The 10,463-nt window shown below is 36.7% G+C and overlaps 1 protein-coding gene across 4 annotated transcripts in view; it reads right to left on the reverse strand.

The window, feature by feature from the left end:
* Positions 1-10,463, reverse strand: part of LOC107675452 (dual specificity protein phosphatase 8-like) — a 55,729-nt gene that overhangs the window by 36,147 nt on the left and 9,119 nt on the right. For all 4 annotated transcript variants that reach the window (XM_016469801.1, XM_016469797.1, XM_016469798.1 and 1 more), the window contains one exon: positions 5,269-5,622. In XM_016469801.1, coding sequence (XP_016325287.1) covers positions 5,269-5,499 — 231 coding nt within the window. In that variant the 5' untranslated portion in view covers positions 5,500-5,622. The remainder of the gene's footprint in view (positions 1-5,268; positions 5,623-10,463) is intronic.

Consider the following 10,463-nt stretch of genomic DNA (forward strand, 5'->3'; position numbering starts at 1 on the left):
TGCTTTCAGATGGAGCGGCATTTAATACACCAAGCCAGATGAATCGCCTTCGATTATGAATGCGATATTACGTAGCTTGTCAGTGATCTATGGCTCGGTGTATTAAATGCCGCTCCATCTGAAAGCACGTGATGGAGATTTACTACTAATCACAGAACCGGCTTTACTGATGAGATGTGCATGATAATGGCATGCGATTAATCGTGCAGTCCTAGTTTTCATTCATCAATAAATCCTGAAAAAAGCATCACAGATTCCCCCCAAAAAATTAAAAAATGTCATTTTTTAAATTTTTATTAATATTAGATTTAGATAGTATTGTATTGGAGCCTATGATCGAACAAAATGTTTATATTTATGTTTGTATATAATAGTTTTATAAATTTCCCCAAATTTCCAAGTAATTCCCATAAATTCCTGGTAAGTTTCAAACTTGGAATATTTCCAAAATTCCCCAGATGAAGTTCCCATGGAATGTTTCCGGAAAATTTCTTTGCCCCTTTGCAACCTAATTAATTCATTTATTCATTCATAATATTTATCATTTTATTATTTTAGACAATACATATATAATGTGCTGTATAATATATAGTATTTTATTTATTAATCATTTTAAACAATAAACGATGTACTGTATAGTGCATAATATCTGTTATTTTATTTTATTATTTCAGATAATCATATTATGACCTGTATAATGTACAGTATTAAGTACTTAATTGTTTTAGACAATATATACTGTATAATGTCATATCTATTAATTTATTATTTTAGAAAAACGTACTGTACTGTATATAGTATAATACATATTATTTTATTATTAATTATTTTAGACAAACACAATGTGCTTTTTTATGTACAATATCTATTATTTTATTTATTTATTTTTCTAGACAATAAATATATATAATAGCTTGTATAATGTACCGTATATTGTATTTTTTATTAATTATTTTAGACAATAAATATGTCATTTACTACATAATGCATGACATTATTTTAGGCAATAAATATCTAGCACAAGACAATAAACAATTTTAGACAATAAACAATGTACAACATAATGTATATTGATTTTAAGAAAGCAAATATATAATGGCCTGTATAATGCATAATATTTATGATTTTAGGCAATAAATATACAGGCTAATATACAGTATAATATATATTATGTATCATTTATTCATCATTATTTATCCATTAAATTATATAATGTAGTGTGTAATATATAAAATAAATATACAATGTATTAAATATTTTTACACAACTTTTCACTCAGATAAAATTGCAAGAGTGCAACTATTGGAACTATAATAAATACAGTTGCATTAAATTACAACTGTACTATTGTTGTTTTCATTCAGGTATTTCATGCGTACAGAAATGTACACAATGTGAATAGTATACAGTACATATTGTACACACACTCAAGAAATATTAAAAATAGTATGGTAATATGCTATTCCGAACATAGCCAGAGACACTTCGAAAATCCTGTCAGCAAATGCTATGGGGTTGTAATTAGGTACCACTTAATACTAAACCAAGCCATGGAGAGGATCAGTAATAGTTAGGTGCCACAAAGACGACCGTGTCAAATAGCTACATTTTCCAAGAGCCACAGGATGGTCCCAAGGTCACTGCAGAGATCTGGAACACATCCAGATCGTTTACATGCTGTAACTTCAGGATTTAAGAAATGGCACGTTCGATTTCTATTTGTGTCACCTCCTGTCGGGGGCCTGTGTGGACACATGTATCCGGAGACCGTCTGACCAGTGCCATTCACTTCTCACCTGCCTCATTTGTTAGAATTTAACTTGTTGACAAGTATGTCCTCGGTCCCTTCACACGTTCAGTAGGACATCAGGACACAGTCAACAACGTAGGAGTCATTTTTCACATCAAAACCTGTGTAGAAAATTACAGGACAGGAAACTACTAATATCTATTATTTTATTAATTATCTTAGGCAATAAACAAAGTACTGTATACAGTATAATATCTTTATATATAATTTTATTTATGAATATGAATTATTTTAGGCAATAAGCATATAATGTACTGTATAATTATATATATTATTTAATAATTATTTCAGACAATAAATATATAATGGCCTGTGTAATGTATATTTATTATTTTATGTATTATTTTAGACAATAAATACATACTATACTGTATACTGCATAATATCTATTATTTTATGTATTATTTTAGACAATAAATACATACTATACTGTATACTGCATAATATCTATAATTTTATTTATTATTTTAGACAATAATAAAATATACAGTATAATGTATAATATTTAGCATTTTTTTTTTTTTTCAAATTTGAAATACATAATGTACTGTATAATGTATAGCCTAATATGTATTATTATAAATATCTATGTTCCAAAGTTAGTGTCATTATCCAACTCAATTTAGTTCAAATTGTGTTCTTATTCAATAATGTCAGTGCAATTAATAATATTACTGAAAATTATTTTTCTTTAAACCATTTTTAAACCAGAAGCAATCACATTATCCAATATATACCCATTTTTGGATTCCTATAATTTTGCTTACTTTTTCCATGATGCTGAATTGAGCAATTTGTAAATACAACTGGAAAGAGTTTGATTTTAATTAAAGTTTGCAGTACAATAGTAGTGCACTGAAATGTTTAAAAATAAATAAATAACTTTCAGTTTCTGAACATCATATACTGATTTCAATTGCTCAACGACCCAAATTTAACTACCAAAACTTTTTTTTTTAAGCAAAACCATATTGCTCATACTTAAGGTTTGGGAACTGAAGAGACCTCTAGATTTTAGGGGACAGCAGTCAAAAAATATCCCAAAGACTTATATTGAAAAAGGAACCCATGCCAAAAAATGGCATCAAAATATCATAGAGACTTGAGAGCAGGCTCATTTGATTTAGTCACTACCCACAGCAAGCTAGCAACTCCCACAGACAACACTAGCAACCACATAGCAACGCCTTGCGTCACCCTATTATCATGCCGATGAGTTTTGCACGGACAAGCACCATTGATGTTTTCTTTGGAAAATATACAACCCTATTCATTTCGGAGTGAAATTTTAAAAATGTTAAGAATGATGTTCTACAAAGAGTACAAGATAAAGGCCTGGAGAATAAGCTTCCTGTCTTTGTGCAATCCATACATCCTTAAAATCTGCCTATTCGGCTGTCTTCGCTCTGGGCGACTGCATAGCCATCTGTCAGTACCAGCTCAATGGAACATTCAGCAGCACAGATTACCATAAGCCAAGACTGTTCGTGGCTACAGAGGAAGTCCTGCTCCTGTACCACTGCACTCTATCTACTGCACTTAACACTGACCCATTTACAATGCATGTCAGGCAATCGGTGCATATGGTGCCTTCCACTGATGTAATCTGAAATGGGCCGAACACAGAGCCATGGGGGACCTCGGCATTATCTCAGTGTGGATGTGTGCTGCTCATCCATTAATACCCTCTTTCACTTCCTTTCTTTATTCGCACTCACAATGGACCACACTGGTGGCCTTTGGTTGCGGTGATGTCGTTACTTTCAGCTCACACATTGATGCCACAACTTCTGGCAATGGCAGCTGTCCAAAGCAGTGGGGGAGATGAAGGGGGTAGGGTTTTGTCTAGATCCTGCGCTAGTCGTGTAGACGATGTGCACGTGCTCAGCAAGCGCTCTGCTAGTGGCCACACTAAAGATTATGATGTCATGCTCATCCAATAACAAAGAGTTTCCAGAATTCACCCCATCCCACCTCCCCCCACTTACACCCAGATAGCTCCAGCTTTATCCAGGACTTGCATTAATCACGAGCGTTATCCTCTTTAGTGAGGGAGATAATAAAAGCCACACAGCCTCTAGGCTGGGCTATGGAAAGAAATGGGAAATGCAGAGAAAGAGTGACCCAAGAAAACAGTGCCACTCTGTTAAGTTCAGATGGAACTGGTTTTGGCTAGCAGATCGGGATCAAAGTGCCCATTTTTTGGAAACAAATAGCACACAAAGGCCCAGAGCTGAGAAGCACCATATCACTGTTTTTTTTATTTTTTATAAAATAAAATGAAAAAAGATAATTTTGTATACTGTTTTAAAAGAGGTAGTCTACCCGAAATATCAAGAGGTGCTGAATAAGTTTGTATGTGAGAATTGTGTAAATTAACATAGGACAAACATTAGCATCTGATAAACAGAGTTTGAAATGGGTTCGGAAGTCATTTCCTGCAAACCCAACAACAGTTTACAGTTTACAAATTGCCATCTATTTTTATTGCAAAAATGGAGGGAATGACAACTCACAGCTGCAGTTAAAAAAATAAAAAATAAATTAATAAAAACCCGGAAAACCACAAGGTGAACAGCATGCATGGCAGGTCGCTCACTCATTCATGAATCTGAATATGAGGAACCAACAAAATTGATCTCATGAACCAAGAATCACAAAGACAAGAATCTATGCCCTCAAAAACAGAGCGTTGTGTCTGAGACCGTGTCTTTGCAGTGTTGGCTTTCAGTTTTCATTAGTGGTGTGACTGAAAATCGCACTGCATTCCCCATGTGGCGTGATTTTTTCAGAAAGCGAGGTGCGCAATAAAGGCGGATCGTTTTCGACATTGACCTCATCAGCTGTGGCATGGAGTTTTTCATAACATCTGTGAGTGGTTGGATTTCCCCCTAAGAGTTCTGTCAGTTTCACAGAGTGCCTAAAAATATAAAGACTTGGCATGCCAGTCGGGTGGGAAAAATGATGTCATATTCGATGTAGAAGTCATGGAAAACTCAAGTCTCCAATTTCAGAGCCTCTGATAACCAATAAACCTATAATGGTCCTCCAAATTGAGAAATGCTAGCTGCTAGCCAAAGACCCTTGATCCAATCTAACCCTCTCAAACATTTTCTTCAACTTCAAACTGACTACTACACCTAATTACAAACTAATTTTACATGAGGAAGTGTCAAATACTAAACGTGCATATAAATTTGACTGCAGATGTTGCACGTTGGTGCCAAAACTGGGACTCTTTAATGGGTGTTCACAAGTAAACATTAGTTCATTACAATATTGTGTAGCGACACGGTTGTGAAGTCCACACAAAACTATCAGCATTGTAAATTGAACCCTTCAAAGGCTCACAGCTGTCCGCATACAGACATCAACCTCCTTTTTGATGCCACCAATAGTTCCAATAGTTCTCGATTATATAAACCAGCCACACACTCTCTCAAACACACACTTGATACCTTGACCTTTCCGTTGGGTTGGAGGAGCTCGGTAACTGACACCTTGTCCTGCTGAAGCCTCCTCTTGACCAGTTTGGAGCAGCAGACGTTGACGGCGCCGTGCACATGCGAGGCATTGTACTCCGAGAAAGTCCGGCTGTCGATGACCAGCAATCGCCCAGCTCCACGCTGCAGAAGGCCCGCTAGCCGCTTGATATCCATGGCACTGCGACAGCCCTTCTCCCCTGCCATGGAGGTGCCCAGAACTCCTCTCTGGATGAGGGCTGCGCACAACGACAACCAATGCAGAGACAGTGGATCAGTGATAAAATCACTGACGCGGGTCACAAAGAGACATCAAGGTGCACATGGTGTCTGGGGAAAAACAAAGGCAACAGATTTTTATTGTTTTATTTTAGACAGCACTTCGTCAACAATCATAAACGTTGATTCATCTCATTTAGTCTTTCATCAGGCAGTTCCTTATTCATTGTTTCTTGTAAGGAAAAACTATGCAGGACAAAAACAAGTTTGTTTTTTTCTTCTTGTTGTTTTTTGACTTATGTGCAAAAATTCCCTGTCAGAAGAGTGTATGTTAAAAAATTATAATAATGAAAAAAAGTGTCGGTTCTAGCTACAAAACCTCAATATCATTCATTGTTGGGTAAATTACTATTTTGACTATGCAACTATATTTTAATGAAATTAATTCACTAATTCATTTTTGAACATCTTTAATTCCTCTTTTAAACTATTTTTCCTTGCCTTTATCGTGGACACTGATATTTGTCACTGACCGGGTGATTCTGTTATATTATGAAATCTGTCAGACCTACAGCTCATAACAAAGTATGCGCTGCATTCTCAGCGTTGACAACATGCATTATTGTAAACTAATGTAAACATCTCCTGCAGTCATTTTTCTCTTTCAGACCAACTACTGTCATTGCTGAGCAACAGTGGGAGGAGAAGTCTGCTTGGCAAATTAACTTAATTAAATGACCTGTTTATAGCTAGCAATCTGAATAATAACACATCTAGATTAATGGCACAAACATTTAAAGCTAACTTTATCGTTTCCTTGAGTATTGAGGTTTGTTACGGCCAAAGTAATGCAAAAACACACGTTATGTAGCGCACTTGCAATTCACCGGCCATGCATTCACGTCTGCATTTGCATATGTTTCTCGCCTTAAAGACACTAATGAAACAGGAACCACCTGCGTCAGGGAGTATGAAAGCCAGCTGCAGTCCGAGCAGCATCTGCTGTCACATGTAAATCTTCAATAAATTCATCAAGTGCCTCCTCTCATATATCGCCAGTGACCATGACAGCTATTCTTACCTGTCCAAAAACAAAACAAAACAAATGGACCAATGCAAATACAGACCTCAAATGCTATTTTAAAATGTACTGTAAACACATCTGCTATGATAATTAATAGAGTAGGATAACTAATAATTAGGGCTGTGCGATTAATCGAAATCGAAACCGAAATCGCGATTTGAGACGTTGTGATTTACTAATCGCAAAGCCTGCGATGTGGACGTGATATGCCTGTTCCAGAGCAAACGCAAATGCATGACTGCCAGCCTTGAGTGGCAGTCTTACTAACCAATTGAGTGAGCGCACCTCCGTTCTCCCAAATCAGCACTGCTCTAGCCAACTGCGTAACGCTAGGCCTGGGCGATAAAACGGTATCAATATTTATCGACGGTACACCTTCTTCGATATCGATATAAAAAATTTTCGACATAGTGCACGATATAGGCACGTGCTATGAGTGATGCAGACCGCACACACAAACAGGAACACATGCTGAATTGAGAGCTGTGCCTGCCTGTGATGAGGAGATTGTGAATAAAGAATGAATATTAGTCGAATTTAAAATAAACATTTGCATTTGAATGTTAGGAATGTGTCAGGGAGCGTCATCAGTGGCGCGCGAGATGCGGTGATAATGATGTGAGTGACGTTGTTTCATTTGAATGTTTTGTTAGTCTTGCCCACGAGATGCGCCGCTGCTGTTATGCATTCAAAATATTAGAGAAATATAGTAGCTCAATGCGTAGAAGATCTTGATTAGGTTAAAACCGAGCCATTCACACAGAACGCATATTCAGCGCATTTTTAGACGGACAAATATGACTGCTGCACTCGCGTCTCACACAAGAGATGTATAGAAAGCCATGCAAAGTTAAAACAGTTTAAACTTTTCGAAAACACATCTCGAATTTGTGGAGGTTTATTCCTTTTTCACTGCGTCTCTTATGTTTTTAAATGCAATCTGTGTGAATGGCGCTTCGGCTCTTTGTATTAAGCAATGCATAAATACATGATGCCGTTTTGTTCATAATTGTTTATGCAATTTACGAAATTATATTTGATTTTTATGACGTAATGCACGTTTTTATAGAGTTACTTGCTAAATGTGCTGCATTATTTTGCTCATTGCGCACTCCTGTGGCGTCGGGAGACAATTAGACTATACAATAAAGACCTATTTAATCTGCATATAAAACATTAGAAATTAGATATTTGTTTAATGTTTTATTGTGTTTGATTGTTAAAACAAAAAAATATTTGTTGTTTGTCTCAATAAATTGTGTTAATTATAAATACAGTGGTTAAATAATAAAAACAAATTTCTATTGCTTTTTGTTTTAAAAAAAGGTTATAAAAATGACAATAATTATCGATACCAAATGATATGAAACATATCGTTGATACATTTTTTAGCTATATCGCCCTGCCCTACGTAACGCCCACCATTAAAAAATAAATAAATAAATATAAATAAAAAATACAAAGCGTGTGCGAGAGAGAGAGCGAGTGGGATTATGGCGTCTACAGGGTAGGATCGATAGTCAGGCAAAGACAGTAATACTAAAGAAAAACTTATGACATTATATTGGCTTCGAAATGTCAGACATCGAACAAAACACGTAATTTGCAAGAGCTGTGCCACAACGCATACGAGCTCCCTTATCGGTTCTGTTTAGTACTGGAGGATAAAAGATGCATTCTTAGATGTTTTTATTAGTAGCCTACATGAATGTTATCTTACACATTTTATCTCCCCAACAGATTCTAATTTGAAATAAGTTTATAATGCATGTTCGCTATTCCCAATTCAGAAGACCACACACACAGTCTGTCTCTCTGAATGCTTCTCATACTCGCTCCTCTCTGCCGCGTCTCACGGAGGAGCCGTTTACACTTGCCGCACACACGCAGCCTGTCTCGTAATGCTTATTTATACTCGTGCACGGCTCCACACTGCACGTCTCCATGAGCGCATCTGGCAGGACGAGGCTTGACGCATGCGCGCAACCTGTGTCAACTCACGCCTGGCTCCGCGTTTAAAACAAGTGTAAATTAAGTCTAACCGCTTTGCTAATTTCACTTGGATGAAATTAAACATTCAGCACATTTTCCACTTGTTCTTAAAATCCCAATTCTTAATTGTTTGTAAAATTTACTAGCAATTTCTGAGTGAAAATAGTTTGTACACCAACATATTTCAGTCTAGGCTCATATTTATTTAATGGTTATGTATTTTATGAAGGGCAATACTGATTCTAGCTCAGCAAATCTTGATCGGAAATAGGTGATCCATTTCATACTGACCCTGTTGCAGCCAGAGAGGATGTGACGTTAGGAAACTGAACCAACACAGATTATGTAACATGACTGAAAAAAATGTGCCATTTATAGCCTCGCCTGCAAGGATCATATATAGTCTTTTCAATAATCTTTTTATTGCAGAAGCACATTTAGCCTAAATATTCCACTTGGCAGACTGAACACAGTTTTATATATTCAGTGTACGTGCATCTGTGATGGAGGAAGGCATGTGTGAAGGAGGGAGAGCGATTGTTTATGGCTGGATGAGTGGGGTGATGTTTTGATCAGGCCTGAAAGAGCAGGAACTGCTTGAGTATGCAGTGACCTTCTGAATGCTTCAATCTCCAAACCGCTCACATTATGCAGAGCAAAAGACTAAACCAAGAGCCAATCGAGGATGAGGGAAATACTCGTTTGCACTGCAGAGGGTTCAAATATTCATAAAATCTTATGAAGAGAAAGCCTTCAATAATAACCTTCTTGAAGAAAAACATAAAATACAGGTAAAAAATGCTGTACCATGTTTACCATAGTTACTATAATGAAACGGTTTCATTCTAAAAGGATACACACCTTCAAATTATGTCATTTATCCACCCTCATTTCATTCTGTATGACTTTCTTCTGTGGAACACAAAAGAAGATATTTTGAAGAATGTTTCAGCTGTTCAATAAAAAGTCAATGGGGTCCAAATTCTTCTTTTGCATTCCACAGACAAACAGGTTTGGCATTATGATTTTATTCAGACAGAGCTACGGTTGTCATTGTAAAAAAGTGAAAACACATACAAATATCATAGTAGATCATCAAAGTGCAACATAACATCAAATATTCTCAAACGAAACTGCTCATGCGAGTCGTATTCTACTCTCCGCCACACTAGTCATAAATAAAACACAGCGGACTGGCTCCCTCCTCCTCTCTCTTACTAATGGAAGGGTAACCACACCAAAAGTGAAATTGGAAAGAGGTAACCTTTCTCCTCCAACTGGACAAACATGTCACTCTGTGACAAAGTCTGTTAGTTTAGAATTGATGCCTTTGCTAGAAGGCCTTCATGTAATGAGTTTCCTCAAAAAAGACGCCTTCTCGCTGACTGCAACAAGGCGTGTTAGTGAGCATCTAAGCAGAGATGCACGCCGAATGAAGACAACCAAGACTGTGGTTAAAGGGATAGTTCATCCAAAAATGAAAATTTTATGTTTATCTGCTTACCCCCAGGGCATCCAAGATGTAGGTGACTTTGTTTCTTCAGTAGAACACAAATGATGATTTTTAACTCCAGTCGTTGCAGTCTATCAGTCGTATAATGCATGGCAATGGTAACAAAATCTATGAGAGTAAAAAAAACATGCACAGACAAATCCAAATGAAACCTTGCGGCTCGTGACGACACATTGATGTCCTAAGACACGAAACGATCGGTTTGTGCCAGAAACCGAACAGTATTTATATAATTTTTTATGATATACACATATGATATACGCTCAAAGACAGTTGGACATGGTGTATTTTTATGATAATACACCACTATGTCCAACCGTCTTTGAGCGCGCGCACGGCATCCGGTGCGTGAGGTGTGTACGC

Source organism: Sinocyclocheilus anshuiensis, unplaced genomic scaffold (genome assembly GCF_001515605.1).
Source record: "Sinocyclocheilus anshuiensis isolate Anshui unplaced genomic scaffold, SAMN03320099.WGS_v1.1 scaffold1270, whole genome shotgun sequence".
Taxonomy (NCBI): Eukaryota; Metazoa; Chordata; class Actinopteri; order Cypriniformes; family Cyprinidae; genus Sinocyclocheilus; species Sinocyclocheilus anshuiensis.